Genomic DNA, 18,661 nt, shown 5'->3' on the forward strand with positions numbered 1-18,661 from the left:
TGAAGCATGCGGTGGACAGCCTTGACCAGCTGTTGACTATTCACTGCACACAGCTAACATTCTAAGTAATTCCCACGAGTCAACTCATTTACTCCTCACGCCAACTTTATGATGTATTTAATTCCCTGTTTGACAGACAAGCAAACCAGAGGTTCAAAACAGCAATTAACTTGCAGCTGATCATCCAGCCAGTAAAAGCAAAACTAGGGAATTAATTTCCATAGTTTTTATACTGGTAGGTGATATTTCTTATGCCTTATCTCCATATGAATAAAATGGAATCTGAAAATAAGTTCTATGGAGCTGGAAGGATGGCTCAGCAATTAAGAGCAAGTGTTGTTGTTATGCATGACCTGGGTTCACTTCCCAGGATCCACATGGTGGCTAATAAGCATCTATAACTCTAGTTCCAGGGACCTCTGCAGGAATCAGTCATGCACGTGATACATATACATATATTCAGGCAAAACACTATATACATAAAATAATAAATAAATATAAAAAAGAAAATAAGTTTACATATTATCGCTTTGGTGAGGCTTACCTGTCTTTCAACTTTTACAAACTTCCCCATCATGCTTTGGTCTTCAGTTTCTGATGTGGCTGCCCTGGCTACATATGGTTCATTCCTAAGGAAAAACCAAAATTCCATAAGATCACTGCATCCATTTTCACCATGAAAAGTCAGTCTAAGTTGGGGGACCATGGTTCTCACACATGCTGACAAAGGGGGGTTATTTTGACATGCTTAGTCAGGACTATGGGTCACATGCTTACCTTCCCTGCAGGGAGATATGAAAACAAACAGGAAGTTGTGGTAAAGGAGGCTTTGCTGTGTTGAGGTTTATCAAGTATCTAAAAATGCCTAGAGTGTTTATTCCTTTAAATTAAATTCCTTTACCTTTCAATCTCAGAGCTTTTACCCTGTGGGGATGAAGGAGCAACTGTCTCATCTCTGAAATTATGTGGAGTTTGGACACACATTTCATCTGGTCCATTTTGTTTAGAATGGCAAACACCAACTGAATCCGGAAAACATTGCTGGAATGATGTTGGCAGGAACCAGGAATGAGGGGAAGGTTGTATTTTCTCTTTATGTACAGTTATGAGCTGCATAAATTCTAGTTCATTCCGTTATGTTTATACCATGTGGAGATGGGATGTTTCAGAGACACTTTCTGTTGCTAAAATTCATTCGAGTTGGACTTTCTCCTGACAGCTGATTTTTTTTGCTCTCCTATGCTGTTGTCTCTAAGTTATTTCTTCATCTGAACAGTCTTCAACTGAAGCAAATTTCAAAAATTAGTGGCCTCGTGCTACATCCAGCCCACTGTGTTTTATTTTATTTTATTTTATTTTATTTTTTTTTTGGTTTTTCGAGACAGAGTTTCTCTGTAGTTTTAGAGCCTGTCCTGGAACTAGCTCTTGTAGACCAGGCTGGTCTCGAACTCACAGAGATTCGCCTGCCTCTGCCTCCCGAGTGCTGGGATTAAAGGCGTGCGCCACCGCCGCCCGGCTTTTTTTTTTTTTTTACTTTTTGAGACAGGGTTTCTCTGTAGCTTTGGAGCCTGTCCTGGAACTAGCTCTTGTAGACCAGGCTGGTCTCGAACTCACAAAGATCCACCTGCCTCTGCCTCCCGAGTGCTGGGATTAAAGGCGTGCGCCACCACCGCCCGGCCCATTGTGTTTTATTTGTCCTGCATAGGCACATTCAATTTGATGTTTAATTAAAATTCATTAGTGAGCATGGGAAAATTTTGAGTGTCCTTTCACCTATTTTTCTGGGCAAATGTTTGGTTACATTACAAATTCTCATGAGACAAGTTTCTAATAGTTACAATCTTCTGTCAAAACCAGACACTTTCTCTTACTAGTTTTATGACTTCAGGAATTAATATCTCTTTGTGTCACTATTATGTGGGATTTCCCTCTGTATGCTTTGACTACCATTAACGAATAAAGAAACTGCTTTGGTCCTATAACAGGGCAGAACCTAGCTAGGTGGGGAAAACTAAACTGAATGCTGGGTGGAAGAAGGCGGAGTCAGAGAGAAGCCATGGAGCCGCTGCAGGAGACAGATGACAGATACACTGAAGCTTTGCTGGTAGGCCATGACGTTGTGGTGATGCACAGATTAATAGAGATAGGTTAAATTAAGATATAAGAGTTAGCAAATAGGAAGCTAGCACTAATGGGCCAAGCAGTGATTTAATTAATTTTCTGTGTGATTATTTTCAGGTCTAAGCAGTTGGGCAGCTTGGAAACAAGTGGTCTCCTCCCTCCAACATCACTCTTATTATATATGATATGAGTGATGTAAAGAGCCCGCCTTGGAGGTCTGCTAGAACACTACATGTGAGAATTCATAGGAAATGGGCCACATAAATATTAATTTTCTTTGTTTTCAGACAGGATCTCCTTTCTACCCCAGGTTACTCTCAAACTCAAGATCTTTCCCATGCCCATTTTTCAAGAGCCAGGACTACAGGTGTGATCTACCGCACTGGACTCTGAAAAACCTCTTAAAATATCCCCAAACACCATCTCAAAAATGAGGAAATTGTTAGTTGACTCTAGTTTTTCATGCCTGCAATCCCAAAGAAGAAGGACTGGAGTGGGTTTAAGACCAGTATGGGATACGTAGTTTGAGGCCAGTTTATGTTATGTAGTGAGACACTGTCCCCAAAACAAAAGTCAAACTAATACCTCCAAAGACTCCAAATTAATTAACTAATTAAATTATCTAAAAGATATTTATTTAAAAATTGATGATATGAAATCAGGGCTCTCTTTGTTAACATTAGCTACAACAGAACATTGGAACAGTTAGTCCCACTAGGAAAATCAGCAGCCTTGGGTCCTGCTATTCCTTTTTTCATGCCAAGCCCAAGGCTGAAGACACCTTCTTTCACCCCAAAAAGCTTCCTTCTAAGAAGAAAGTGCACAATAGTTCATCACTCACTTGTCTTGTTTGCCTTAAAGATGTTTTGGGGAAAAGAGGTGCAAATGCAAAAAATTGACTTTACAAAGAACAATACTTGCTCAAAAATTTAAAACATATTTTGCAGTGAGAATTCTCTGATTTACAGTGCTGTTAGAGGCCCTGGCATCTGAATGCCTTCTCTCACTTTTGGAAGGGATATCAGTTGACCCTCAGGGCACTGTACAGGAGAACGCGAATGAGCTGACAAAGAATGCTTATGCTCCACTAACATAACTGTTTCAACAAAACTCATGGATTTCTTCTTGCTTTATAGCCAGAAAACTGGTTATTTCCTATTCTAAAAACCATAAAAATAAGTATCATTTATGTGTTCTTGGAATAGGAGCAGGAAGTTATCTGCCCAGAGGATTTTCAAATGGTCACAACTTGAATCAGCCTTCCAACTCTCTGTTTATTTCATTTGAGGGAGGGCAACTACACCCATGTAAAAGACCCAGGCTGGGACTGGGGGATAGATAAACTGCACAGGCCTTGTGCTCAACAGTTCAACAGTTCAAAACCACATGCCCCACCTTGGAGACTGCTGGGATGGGTAGGTAAATGCTGAGCCTTTTTGAGACTTCTTATGTTTCGGAGTGGATGGAGGTCCAGGAGTGAAAATCATATCTATTCTGAAAGAAGAAGAAGAAAAAACAAAACAAAACAAGGAGAGATTAGATGACCCAAAGTTTTGTTGTTATAAGAACATAAATTCTTACATTTCTTAATTCAAATGTGGGTTTGGAATGTGTAGGAAAGGGAGGAAAGTCAGAGGATGAGACAGAGTGAGAACAAAAGGAGAGAAATTGCCAGACAGGTTATTGATATCTTCTTCACTCTGGGGGTGCAATGTCTTCTTCAGTTTGGGGTGCAAGAGCATTTTCTCATCCCTGGGAGAGCAGAGTGAGACAATCTACAGAGTTGGAGTGAGGGCTATGTCTTATTTCTTACCCCAAATGCCACACATATACTCCAAGCCTACCTAATCTTCCAGTTCTTTTATTCATCCCCAAACTACCTAATTAGAGCAGTTTAACTGTCAGACTCCAGGCTCCATTTTCAGCAGTACAGACCTCCAGCGCTATGCATGGAAGGATGGTTTAACACTAGCTCTGGCACCCTGCTACCATTTCTGTTCAACACCCTACTCAACAGAAAGATGTTGTTCATCGTGATGTGTGTGGGGCAGGGAGAGAGGTGGGGCTATAAGGATGACCACTAAGATACATTCAGGAATAGTCTTGGGCCACATTTTCCACTGGCAACTCAGCTTCATTTCCAACAGATACCGAAGGCATCATGGGTAGTCAGCCCTCCTTTCTGTCAGACCTACTGAAGTATATAGATGGTGGGGATTATGCAATTCATCATCTTGGCAGACAACCTCTAACCATAATCTCCAGAAACACATTTTTTGATAACTATCAAAAATCACAACAGCGTAGCTGTCTATTCTGTAAACACTAAAACTGACTGATATTTTTGGAGTTTTGGCTATTGTTGGCAGCATGCTGTCTTCCTTTGTCTCTCAGACAGCCTTACTTGTGCAGTTGATAGCATGGATGAATGAAAATTTGTTTAAACATCATACATTTGGTCAGCAGGCATTGAACCCCAATTTTCTATCTACTTTTCTGTGAGAGGCAAAGAAAAGTCATGAATAAACATACGTACAGCCTCATTGGTACAGTTCTCTAACTAAGTCAGGAGGTCACTCTAGTGAGGGGATATTGATTGGATGAGGAAGAGGAAGCCCAAGTCACCTTGAATTGTGTCAGTTTCTTTTCAGGTCTCTCATATGATGGAATAACATCATGCATGCCATGTGTATTTCTGAGACAGCACGTGTCCACTTTTGTGTTAACACCACACAATACACACACAGCACATTAGTTCATATGATTGCTGGGTCCAGGCAAAGTTCATCTTCTAGTCTTGTGATGATGCATCATTGACATACATATATTGACGCTGTGCTTTCAATTTCTCGAAAGGAAAATTTTGGCTTAGGTTTTGACTCTACCATCTTTGGTTTCCCCCATCATTATTAGGGCACTTGTTATGTGATAATTACCTCATAGGATCCTAATGGCATATATATATATATGAAAAGTGCCTAGGAGTTCAATAAAATTGTGGTATGGTTCCAATTTTTCTGTATTTTCACTATTATGTATAACACTTAAAATTTTAACACGTGGTTGAAATTTTATACTTATAATAAATTAGTTGAACTGTCTAGATGACCTGAGTTTTATTGTTATCCAGAGCACCACAGCAGGAAAAAGTTGGACAGATGCACATCTTCTTCTCTCCATGAAGCCCATCAGGGAGTTGATACTGGCCATGCCAATGCCTCTGGGCTTCTCTGCATCATTGAAACACAGGACTAAATAGAACATAGTAACAATCATCTCCTTTGGAGGGGACAGAAGCCCCTGGTCACCATGGTCTCATTATTCTCTCTACCTTGCCAAGCCTGAGTCTGAGAGTAAAATTTATTGGCCCATACACCCACAATGCTCAGTGGGCACTCCCATTCGTGAAGTTTCTCTGATGTATTTTGGATTACTTCTGAATGCCTGTCTCTTAAAACTTTATGGTCATCTCACATGGATTCCCGAGCAGCTGAGTGAGCACAGGCCCTTCCATTCGAACATATTACCTCGTCTGAAGGTACTTTATCCTGGAAAGCATGTCAAGATGTCCTGCGGAATACTGCTCAATCACATCTTTCACATCATAAGGCCTCAAGGTCTCCTTGAACTTTTTTTTATATAGGCGGAATTGGAGAATTCTGTGAGGCAAAAGAGAGACATTTTTTTTCCACAGAGGGAAGACAGCGAGGGAAACCAGAATACACATCTAGCAACCACCAGAGGTGGTAGGAGAAAAGAAGGAAGGGGAAGCTCCTGCATGGCAGAGTGCTGGCCTTCAGCTCTGGTTCTGTCCCTTTGTGTCAATTAGGCTGGCTAGTGCCACTTCTTCAATCATTTGAGCAATTAGAAAAATGGAAGTAATAACAGCTTTGAACAGTTGCTGAACATTCATTACCTAAGAGATACTAAGTATCACTCCTTATGATTAGTCTTTTAATCAATCTAAAGAGGAGCAACCATGGCTCTGAGAATGCCCCGTCTCATAGGTCAGGCTGCCAGACCTGGATCAGGGCCAGGCTTCCGTGTCAATAAGGCTCTTGGTTGCTGTCTCTGCTACACTGCTTTTTAACTGAGGGTGGCTAATGCCTGTCCTTCTCGATAACTACTTGTCAAATTTCTCACTTTCACTGTGGCAGAAACGACTCAGGAAGGACTGGTTTATTTTCGCTCATAGTTTTATGTGAATGTTTGGTGGGGTAGGTGTGGAGGAGAAAACAGATCTAATTGGTACCATCCAGAGCCTAAGGTGGCTGGGTCACATCACAGATCAGAAAACAGAGAGCTCAAGACAGAGCAGGGATAAAGCTATAACTTCTTCAAGGGCCACCCCTATACCATAGACGGAACTTTTGCCTAGCTAAGCCCATGTCAATCTTCCAAAACTGTACCACTTACAGGGGACCAGGTCTGAAAATGCCTGGACTTTCTACTCTCAAATCATAATAGTAGCTAGGCATGGCATTATATGTCTGTGATCCCAGCACTTAAGTGTAGAGACAGAAGGATCAGGAGTTCAAGGCCACCCTTGACTACACAGTGAACTTGAGGTGAGCCAGGACTACATGAAACTCAATCTCAAAATCCCCAAACAGACCAATGAACAAACCAGGTCAAACCAGAACAGCGGCTTCTAATTGTTTTGCTTTGGGCTCCTTAGAAAGGTTCTGTTCTGTGAGTCTGTGCAAGTTCATTATAACATGGGGACTCCTTCAAATACCTCTCCCTGCAAATCAATAACACTCTTAAAGGCTGCTGTCCTCTGAGGACTCCAGCCTTGTGTGCATAGTGCCAATCTAAGCTTACAGTCACTTGTAGTTTCAGGAGGTCCTGCCTTTGCCAGGCTCTTCCAGTCCCCATTGGCATATGTCTCTTGAGTGGCACAGTTCAAGTACATTTTGTCTTAAACCACAGCTGCAGCTACTAAAGACAATTTGGTCATATAGACTAGTTTCCTCATCACAACACAGAATTTAAACTTGCCCTTTACCTAGCTCCCCTGAAGCAGAGCCACTGAATGGTGGTGGCTTGGAGGTCAGATCTGCCTATTGCCTGTGCTTGACCAGAATGTTCTAACGGAACCCAGTCAATGCTCCCTCACTTAAGACACATGTGGTTTTACATGCTAAGATGGCAACACTGAATTCTTGAGATGAAGAACAAGGGATCACAAAACCAATAATACTGGCTATGTGTGTGTGTGTGTGTGTGTGTGTGTGTGTGTGTATGTATATGTATATATAATATATTTCATATACATGTAAAAGAGTTACCATCTCTTGAATTAAGACATCTGAAAGATGGTAAAATTTTGTGTGCAGAGATGGGAGCAAGAGTATCTCAGCAGAGCACCCTCTGGATCAGTTTGATAAACTGGGCTTTTTTTGGGGGGGATGGAATTGATCAGTCAGCAACAAATGTAACAGATGCATCTACCTAACTGCCTTTCTGTCTTATATGTAACTGTAGTTGGGGAGAGGTGCCATTACCTGACAGCTCGGATGGCAGCCTTCAGGGTGGGGATCATGTCTTCAATGAGGAAGTCATTCCCATAGCCCCTGTCTTCTGCCATGGGATCGCCTGTCCCAGCATCTGTGAGGGAGACATATATGTTAATTTAATACATCATAAATGGAAAATATGAAAGACCACGGTGGAACCAGAATCTCCAGTACATATATTAGTCACCCCACATTGTGGACCCCAACTGTGACACCATTTATCCTTCCTTGGCATCCCCACTTTGAGGTACAGAAGTTTGAGTCAGAGCTATGACTAGGTCAGAACCGGCTTGGAGGAGAAGGCCAGCAAGCAATTCTGGTGGTGTCTGCAGGTGTGGGTGATCACATGAGCAGCCAAAAATACAGGTGTGGTCCTCAGACTCAGACACACCTGAGTTAAAATTCTTGTCCTGTCAGTAACACTGCTTGTGACCTGGGGAGGCCACTTTCTGACCATTTTGAAACTTGGAGGTGTCAGAGAGGCAGGGACAACAGGATGAGTGTCAAGGGTTTGGTGGATTCAAACACCTAGAACAACATTTTCCTTCTTGTCTTCCCTTCTGCTAAGTGAGAGAGGTGCTTGAGGCCATCGTTCCCATAGTACCCAACACACACGGTATTACTTCTGACCCTCTTCTCCATCCCTGGGGGGGGGGGGGTATGCATCTTTCCAGATGGCTGTACCTGTTTCTCTGCATCCTTCTTGTTGCCCTCATCATGGTTTCCCTTTCAAGGCACAGTGCGGATCCTAAGACTCCTTGAAAAGGTTTGCACTGGAGCGCAGAGGTGACGATAGCCTAACCCACTGGGAAGCTTCCTCACTTATGAGTCATGAACTATGTCACTGATGCATTCAGCCCACGAGAGACAAAGTGAGACAAGAAGTTGGTTGAGGGCGGGATGGGAGAGATTGCTTTGTGGATGCGGGAGATCTTTAGTGGAGGGAAGGTGAGGAAGGAGACGGACGAGGGGGTGAGAGAGAGATAGAAGGATGTTACCTTCAGAACTCTGCCAGAAAGCGTAGGCTTTCATGCGAAAGGCGGTGCGGAAACGCTCTTTATTGTTTAAGCCCACGGGTTTTGGTTCTTTAGAAGGGCTTTCTTCTATGGCATCTACATTCAGAGGGGTAAATAGCTTTCCTTTAGTATTGCTACCACGAGGATTAGAAAGGCGAACCCGATCCAAGAGACCCAGCTTTTGGCTACAAAATAAGCAAAAGTGAACAATTTTCCTCCTTCAGTGCAGGTTCTTGTAACTTCCCACCCCTCCACAAAGACTCACATTCCCTTCTGAGGATGTAGGGGAATTGTGCGCCTAGGGAGCCAACCTGAGGATGCAGGGGAACTGTGTGCCTAGGAGCCAACCTCAGGATGTATGGGAACTGTGTGCGTAGGGAGCCAACCTGAGGATGCAGGGGTACTTTGCACTTAGGAAGCCAACCTGAGGGTGCGTGGGAACTGTGCACCTTGGGAGCTAACCAGATACAGCAGATAGTAATTTAATAGGGCAGGAACTCATATCTTAATTTTAGCTCAGAGTTTTTACAACTGATTACACTGTGAGAAAATTTCCAGTGTCCCCAGATTTCCATCTATGCTTATTTGGAACCTAAACCTGGGGCAAGATACACAGCAGTATCCTTTACCAAAGCAACTTCAAGGACCTGCAGACAACCACTCTAAAAATTACACTATAGCCGGGCGGTGATGGCGCATGCCTTTAATCCCAGCACTCGGGAGGCAGAGGCAGGCGGATCTTTGAGTTCGAGGCCAGCCTGGTCTACAAGAGCTAGTTCTAGGACAGGCTCTAGAAACTACAGGGAAACCCTGTCTCGAAAAACCAAAAAAAATTAATTACCCTATAGTTGGGTGGGGGTATAAAGTGAGAGCAGGAGGGTACACTCACTTACATGTTTCATAATTGTTTACTGGTTATCTTTATTAGTCTTTACAATACCTAATTGATTAAACCTCATTTTAGTATGCATGTATAGGAAAAAGACAGAACAATAGGATTCACTATTATCTGCAGTTGCTTGGAATGGACCTTCCATGGGCAAGACTGAGTTACTTCTTTCTTCATGCTCTTCTCTATACCAGTAACTTCCCTTTTCTCTTTATAGTGATGCGCACAGGCAAATTCTCATCACACATAAATGAACCAAACATAAACGAATGACATAAATTACACAAAGCAGGGACTTTTTAACCTGCTTTCCACAAACAGATTCCTCTGATAGAACCTAGGGGGTTCATGAGCCTTGATGGGAAAAGAACACTTTTAAATCACTAACTTCCAATCAAAACTTAGCATCACTTTCCATCATTAATGTAACAAACTCATCCCTGATCCAATATGGTGAGCACATTTAACCTGGAACCAGGTATGAAGACCATAAGGTTCACTACAGAGAAGCTCTTGCTTGACTCCATCTCAACACTGGATTTCATAAGCTTTGTTTCAGTACAATGTTTCTCCTCTAACTATACATTACATCAAATATTTTGGGTTTATTTACGCTGTGTGTATGCAACCATGTGTGCCACTGTGTACATGTAGAGGTCAGAGGACAATATGAAGGAATTAGCTCTCTCCTTCTACAGCATAGGTCCTGGAGGTCAAATGCAAGGCACCAGGCTTGTTGGCACATGCCTTTGGCTTCTGAGCCACCTGACCATTTGCAGCATATGTGTTCTGCTCTACATCCCACTTCCCAAGATGCACAACAAGCTTTTCTTGTTTGCCAGTGCCCTTTCTTGCCATGTCAGTCAACCTCATTATTACATGCTTTTTAAACTATAGCTAACCATGCCTTCATGGAAATTCAGGGCTCTGATCCCCCAAAGGCATGTGGTTTCCTCTGTCTGATGTTTAACACATTTATGAAGACTGTGCATTTCCATATCAGTTTTTGCCACAAAGTCATAAAGTAGAAACAGCCCCTACTTGGCACTTGTGGATAGCTGGCCTACCTCAGGATGAACTTCAGGTCAAAATGAGGCTGGGTGGATACAACTTGATAACCCATGTGACTGACGTAGGACATATAACTGCATTTTTTCTGGTTGCCAGATTCCTTATGAGCAAGATGGTGAACTTCTATTTTCATTCACAGGGCTTATTATATGTTAAATGTGATAATGCATGGAAAGTACTTATCCCCATCTATGATACAGGAAGCCTCCACTAAGCACTGGCTGTCATCGCTATATTGGAAAATAATCCTCTTCCCGTAGATGCATTAGAAGGCTGATGACATGTGTGGAAAGGATCAATATAATTCCCTGGGGCATAAAGGCAGGGTTTGGTGTTTTAGTTTAAAAATGTATATGAAGTGAGATGAGCTTAGGGGATTTATTTATATAGCATTTTATATTTACTTAATGCTTGTCTCCAAGCTCACTCTGCCTTGGTAAAAGCTAAAATGTGAAGATCTTAAATATAGATCAACTAAATGAGGACAAAATTAATGACGCCTCTTTGTCCTGACTTGAAATTTCATCATGACCTCTGATCTTCAGAAGGATAAGAAGAAGATCCTCTTCTGCTAGCAGTTCTGAGATTTAGGATTCATTTTCTTGGAAGCCAGATGCTTCACTGCTATTCCTGAGAGTCTGAATTGCTTTGGCCACAGTCATTTAACAGCCCACTGGTCACGGATAACACTTCAGACTGTCTCAGGAATCCGGATACACTGGCACAGAAGCCTCAGCCCCCGCACCTAAGAGGCTTACAAAATTCTTCCTCTAGCAAAGAGGATGCTCAGCTTACTTCTTAATTGGGTTGCCTGAAATCCAAGACCCCACAGGAAAATGAAATGAAAAGCAAAGCTGGTAACTGAAACTCAACACTCATCTCTGCCCTTCTGCATATGGACCCCCAGTGCATACATAATCCAGGCCCTGTTCTTAGAGGAGAGTGGAGAAGCTGCTGACAGCAATTTCCTGGGAAAGCAAGAGTCCCTGATTACATGCAGACAAATAATCTCCACGCCTGGATTTGAAAAACTGGAAATAGATCAAGTGGGGATGGAAATGTAACATCAAGGTTGTCTCTTGGCAGATACAAGTCCTGGATTCCAACAACTGATTGTAAAACCCAGGGAACTCTGTCCCGCTCAGTGTCACACAGCTATCTGGTATTCAGATCTTTGATGAGATCTAATGTCTTCCTGGAGAACCACCATCTCTTCTTACTTCTGAATTACCATTACTCTCATCTGAAACTTTGCCTAGCTCCTGAGTATTAACCTCCAGGATGATATTTCAGCACATCCAGATGTTCAAAACAACATCCACATTCAGTATTCCCCTGGCATGCGCTAAGACTGTCTCCATCCATGGTATTTGGCCCCTGTCATTCAAAGTTTGACTCACTGATGACACATCTGCTAAATAAGATGTTCTCAGAGTTCACCGACAGCATCTAGAGAGAGTTTGGGTAAACAATAACAACGTGGGGAACTCTACTGGCCTCTTGGGGATAGAGGCAAAGGACGGAGTGCAAGACAAAGGACAGAACCCACAACAAAGAATTATCTGTCCCACTGATGGTGCTGGAGGTGATAAACCTGCAAACAAGCTTTGAGGCTGAGATGACCTTGTCCAGTTGCAAATTCAACATCAGCAAGTGCTGGCACATCACCAGGACTAAAAACATTTTTTTATTCTGTTGAATAAAGGAATAAATAAAAAATTGATTTTCTTGCTCATAACATACATATAGCTTCAGTAGAATGAGGGTGTGCTATGTTGTGGAAGGAGGGTAGATGTTGGAATGAGATAAATGGTTCAAATCTGCTCATCAGTGACTAGTTCAACTGGGGTAAGTCATAAGCTCAGTGAACCACGTTCCTCTGTAAAATGAAGCTAATGTATTTTTCTAATTCAGGAAAGTGTGTTCAACACCTTGTGAGTTCTAGGCTCCCCTGATAACTTGCTGAGTGTACACTGGTGACTAAGCTGAACCTGGATGTGGTTCCAATCTGGTTATGACAGATCAAGAAGACATGTCATAAATTGTGTGCATCACTAGAATGCACTGGAGGAGAACAAGGACAAAACTAGGAAGTCAATGAGAAAGGCACTGAAACCTTTACATGCAAGAGATGATGATGGTGTGGACGAGGTGGCCATAGGGGAAAGGAGACAGCGCTTGGACACCATGTGGAGAACTAGCAATTGTCTTTCCTGGGGAATTCTGGACAGGTGTGAGGGGAACCACGCCTGGCATTTAGAGGTACATGTGGGAGAATGATGATGTTCACTTTCAAGTGGGAAATGACTTGGATGTTGAGAGGAAACACAAAATGGAGTTTCACATGTGCTCTAGCTTTCAAAAGACTGACAGGCATCTTGACAAGGAGGCAGATCAGGATTGTGTCTATTTTATTTGTTGTTCTATCCTCAGGTGCTAAATGGTTCCTGGTACAGAGGACAATCTTTTGATTCACGGAATAAGAGGATAAATAGATCTATGATGGGTAAAAGTGTATGGTGTCAACCAAAAGGAGAGTTTTTTTTTTTTTAAAAAAATCATTCATTATGTGTGGTATATGTGTTAGGGTGACATGGGGACACAGGAGGTTGTGTTGGGTAACAAAGAGACTCAAGTGGTTATGTTGGGGTCGCATGTGGAATAGGAGTTAAGTTGGGGTAACATGAAGACACAGAATACAAAAAGAGGAGTCAATTCTAACTCCCATAATTACTGCCTAATTCTAGTACCTGGTTATTTTGAGTCCAAAATACAAAGGACTATGGATCTGCAGGGACCCAGGCAGATGGGTTCAGAATATTGTCACTGTATGGTTCTCTGCTGTTGTGTTTTCATCTCAGCTAAGTTTCCCAGTCTTCACTGGTATGCTGTTATAATGAATACTATCATTGTAAAAGTGTCCACTTCAAGTCTCACACCTTGATTCTGATAGTTCCTGTCGCGCACAAGCTCATCACGCTCTTGTGTAGAAGGAGTGGGATGGAAAACATAGGCCCACATCTCTCTAGGGCACCAAGTCGGTGTGGGATACTATTAAAGCCTATTCAGATCTGCTAAAATTACTCAGTGCTAATGATAAATTATTTAAGTTCTGATTGTCAGCATTCCTTCTGCTACTCATTTTCCTGCATAAAGGCAGACTTTGGGAGACAGGGCAACCCAATTCTCTACTTAGCAGCGAGTCTATCATCTCTAGTTCCCTTAGCTGTTTGGAGCAAAAGGACTGTCAGTTAAGCAGTCAGCCAAAACACCCTCATACCATGGCCAGACATCTTGAACTGCCCATGGATGAACTTAAAAACTACATGACAAGACTCAGGGTCATCCAGGGCTGTTTTAAATAGTTTATATCATTAGCCATGACTCACTCACAGAGGTGCTGACAAGGCAAGGCTATGATTGGGCTAAAACTACTGACTGTGATTAATCCAAGAATGGACTTTCAGGCTATATAAACAAGATGTTCAAGCTTCCTGAGCAAGTGACCAGGAGGGAGTCTCTGAGGACTGACCCGTCTGTTGTCGTCACATTTGGTCCAATGAGGGGCTTCTAGCTGTGGGCTGAGCTGGTAACACAAAGCACACAGCAGAGACAGTACTGAGGTAGTGATGGCACAGGCAGCAGGAAGATCGTGGCCAAAGCAGCACAGGCTAAGAAAGGAGCAAGACAGTGAGGAGACTCCCAGCTGAAGAAGACACAGATGAGTTTGAGCGCGCCAGTGTGAAGGAAAAGCTGCTGGGGTAGAGGATGGTGAGAGAGAGTGGGGAGCTGAGAACCGACAATGGGTAAAGCAGGGAGGAGGCAGAGAAGGAAAAACTGCCAGTCCTGGTCACCTACAGGGTTCCAGAGAACAGCTGAATCTTTAGGATCAAAGATTTCAAACAGACACCTCTCAGGCAGAGATAGGTAACACTGGTTGCTGTCAACCCTGAAGAATCCCCATAGCTAGCCCTTCCTGGAAGGTTCAACAGCCACTATACTAAAGGAATGGAGAATATTGACTTCATAGGATCACACAAGAGTGGTGACACTTGTAGGACCCAATGGTCCCAATACCAGAAGCCTCATGAATCTTCAGTATCAGAGGGTTCCACGCACAGCTACTCTCATCTACCTATTGTTCAACACTCATTGATATCACACACCAAATACCCAGGGAAACAAGAGACACCAAAGACTAACATCTTTGGCCACAGTTTCTATCTGAGTAGAGGAAAAGAATTTTATCCATATGATTGCAACAATAGAAGTCTGAATTGTCTCTTCGTCCAAATAAGTCCAAGACCTAAACTATGCCTATGAGTGTGATTTTTTTTTTACAGATGTAACCATATTTAAGTCATTCTGGAACAGGGCACATCCTTATTCCAATGAGTAGTATCTTTATAATAAAAATAAAATGGAGATTTGGCACAGATTTACTCAGAAAAAAAAATCTGTGAGAAGGTAGAGGCATGGATTGGAATGCCGGAAAACTAAGAATTGCCAGTGACCACGAGAAGCTAGGAAGAGAAGGACCATGCTCAAAAGTCTTTGGAGGGAGCACGGTCCGGGTGACATCTTGAGGTCAGACTTCCCAGCCTCTTGAACTACAGTAAATTTCAGTTCTTTAAATCATTCACTCATCCAGTTCATGGTAATTTGTTATGGCTTGCTAACGACACTAATATATCTATCAGTGACAGCTGGATGGCTGAATAACTATTGCCTTCAGACTTGTGGAACCAGGAGAGCTGTGCCAAGTTCTGCTGTCTTAAGGAATGAAGAGATCATGGGGAGAGACAATACATGAGGCATGTATAGAGAAGAACCTCCTTTTCCACATTTTCACAGACATAAAAATGGGGTTTCCATGCTCTTTGAAGAACCCAGAAGAATTCAATTAGTTTCCTCCCATGGGAGAAGGATCATAAGTGTGAATGGATACTGTTCAGCATTGTTTGATGGAGTAGCTTACATTTTAATGATCACTGTCCTTATGTGATTTTCCTCCAGCTTTCCTTGAATCATGATGCCACCAAGGCCATGACACCCACATCCTTACTGTGGTGGCTGGGGCAGTGTCTAGTTTGTCCCAGTGTTGCTCTCAAAGCCAGACTCGGTGGGGTGTATTATGAAATGTCAGGCCCAGAGTCAGCACTTCAATAAAACCGATGTATTGATTCCTCTCTAACATCTATGTCCCAACCTAATCAGTATTCACTGTAAAGGTGTGTTATAAATAGCCATGATGCCCCAATTATTTCTCAGGAAAAATGGAGGCAAAGCCTCTACAACATGTCAGGGATCACTCGGGATACACCACTTTGGCCCAAATCTCACTTCAGCACCTCTAATATTGGGCTGCTTGAGATAGTGTTGTTGGTCCAGACAGCAGGACAAAATACTAATTGTATGGGGTCATACTCAAACCTCTTGTTTTGCACTGGGTAGCAATTGTCTCATCAGCAAAATTAGGGGATTGGTTAACTGCTATCAAAATTCCTCTTCCCTTTCCCAATCACTGGGAAAGTCTGGACGGACTTTCTTGCCAACAGCACGCCTAACTATGAGTTGAATTTCATGTGGTGATGTCAGGGTGAGAGCTAAAGAATGAATGGCAGCACCGGGCTGAATGCTCTGTTTTTGCACAGCGGGTTCTGGCTCCGTGCCTTTTCGGGCCTCTATAGCCTCCTCTTCTGGCAAGGGCTTCAGCTCTGTGAGCCAAGACAGGGTAAAGGAAAACAAACAAGCAAAGGGACACCTGAAGTGACCAAGGAAGCAACTGCAAGGATTGGTTAGCACTGTGCTTGGGACCAGGACCTGTGGATGTAAACCATCTGAGTCCAAGCCCTTCTTTGTGTATTTCTATTTACAGACACTCTACAAAGATGTTATCTCTTTGAATCTCAGTTATTATGTATAAAATGAGGATTAAAAACAGTTTTATTTAGATCATAGGGTGGCTGTGAGGTTTGATGTACACAGAACCCTACCTGGAAGACAATATTCATTCTTTCTAAGTTAGAGTCATTACTTTAAATCCTTTGATACAAAGAATAATCTTCTGCTAAATGAGAATGACATAATCACCAGGCAAGAGAAAAGGAAGGTTTCTTGGATGACGTTTTTGTTCTTCAAAGACAAATACACATTCTGAAGGATGTTATTCAGAGTAAATTGTTTGAAAATACAAATTGAACAATGGGGTTCAAGCAAGCAGTTGTCAACATAGTTATCTGTTCTTAGAATTTAGAACTTCTAGTTTCTTTCACAAAGACATCCTAATTACCAGCAGGATGCTTGACGCCTATATGCTGAACACTTTACAATTGATGGTTAAAGTGGTGGCCAGAACATAAAATACTAGTCTCTCCCAACACACCGTAGAATAAATGAAGTTTAGTAAGGCTTAATATTGATGTTCCTTGGTACAATATTATTACTAAGACTTTGAAATAAATTGATGGACTTTATGACTATCATAGAGAGTGACTGTTTTTTCCTATTCGCTATGCATTTACCATTAATGGGAAAGGGAAACACCCTATTACATCCAGGAATTTATTTTCTCTATTTTCTCACTTCACCCAAGTGAATGTGATGGAGTTCGTGATCTTTAGTAGTTTACTTCACTCTAACTTGTAGAAACATACAACAGGGATTGGCCAGCAGTAGTCCCTATTCTCTACGGAAAGAAATTGTCCAAGGTATGAATATATGACAAATTGGGTCAACTTGTAGGGTTCTCTGTGTTTTTCTCTGGCTCATGGGTATTAAGTCTAAATAGGAAAGAAGAAAACATATCTTATTTTGGATTTATTAGCTTACACAGATTAATCAGTACATGGAAAGTCAGCTGTGAGAGTGAACTCATCCTGGAATGATCGGAGATAAAATATGAAAGAGAAATACAGAAAGTTCTCTTTATCCTAGTTCCCAGAGGCCTCTGACCCTCCCTCAATGGATATGTCAGCTATTACATTTCTTTTCTAGGTTAAAGGAGTGTAAATTGACTTTATGATACTTGTATAATATAGACTTTGTCCATTAATTCATTCACCCACTACCCATACTTTCATTCACTGACCATTCATACATCCTCTATCCATCGATTTATCTATTGGTTCATTAATTTATCCATCTTATATCTACCCTCTTACCCATCTACATTTAGTAAGGCTTAATATTCATGTTCCTTGGTGCAATATTATTACTAAAACTTTGAAATTAATGGATGGACTTTATGACTATCATAGAGAATGACTGTTTTTTTTTCTACTTGCTATTCATTTACCATTAATGGGAGGGGGAAATAGTCTATCTTTCACTGTGTGTGTACATAAAGGGGACCAGATTTTCAGGTTATGTTTAGGTGACTCAGAGGTATCCAGTCGATGAGAAAAAGTAGTTAAGAAACAAGTATATTTGGTAATCATTTGTACTGTGAAGGACACTGAAGCAGAATCAAAGGAAAAGACACTGATAGAGTGAGAGTCAAGAGTCAAAGAAGGTCACTTTTGGCAAGGGACATCAGGCGGAATCCCAAGAGAAACTGACAAGAGAGTCACATGAAGTCATATGAGAGGAGTTCTTGGACGATGGAGACCGCTCTATACCAGATCATGTGTCCGCTGGGTTAACTGAGCTCACTTTGTATCCAGGAACACCGAGGGAGGGCATTAACGACCTATGCTTTAGGGAGACTCCTTCCTAACAGGGTGGAAGGAGGATGAAAGCCCTACTCTGGCTATTTCTGTGTTGATGACATTGCAAGATGTGTGAGCACTTCAGATCAACTCCTTGAAAGTGACATGGAGATAAAATAGATTAGTATTTATCCACTCATCAAATATTTATGGGGTACATTTATATTTCAGGCATAGATTTAGCTTCAATACTATGTGTGTGCATAATATAATCTCTATATGCATACTTATATGATTTATTATGAAAGTTCTGAATCCCAACCAAGACCATCACAATGGATATATTCAAACCAGATGGGAAGAGATGGGAGGAGCCAACTGCTTCCAATTTTTTAA

At 41.9% G+C, this 18,661-nt stretch overlaps 1 protein-coding gene across 1 annotated transcript in view; it reads right to left on the reverse strand.

Annotated features, from left to right (window-relative positions):
- Window positions 1–18,661, reverse strand: part of Kcnq3 (potassium voltage-gated channel subfamily Q member 3) — a 270,990-nt gene that overhangs the window by 1,977 nt on the left and 250,352 nt on the right. Inside the window, exons 10-14 of the mRNA XM_038342986.2 lie at window positions 8,639–8,841; window positions 7,629–7,731; window positions 5,649–5,780; window positions 3,517–3,615; window positions 545–629 (exon numbers count right to left, since the gene is read on the reverse strand). Coding sequence (XP_038198914.1) covers window positions 545–629; window positions 3,517–3,615; window positions 5,649–5,780; window positions 7,629–7,731; window positions 8,639–8,841 — 622 coding nt within the window. The remainder of the gene's footprint in view (window positions 1–544; window positions 630–3,516; window positions 3,616–5,648; window positions 5,781–7,628; window positions 7,732–8,638; window positions 8,842–18,661) is intronic.

Source organism: Arvicola amphibius, chromosome 9 (assembly GCF_903992535.2).
Source record: "Arvicola amphibius chromosome 9, mArvAmp1.2, whole genome shotgun sequence".
Lineage (NCBI taxonomy): Eukaryota > Metazoa > Chordata > Mammalia > Rodentia > Cricetidae > Arvicola > Arvicola amphibius.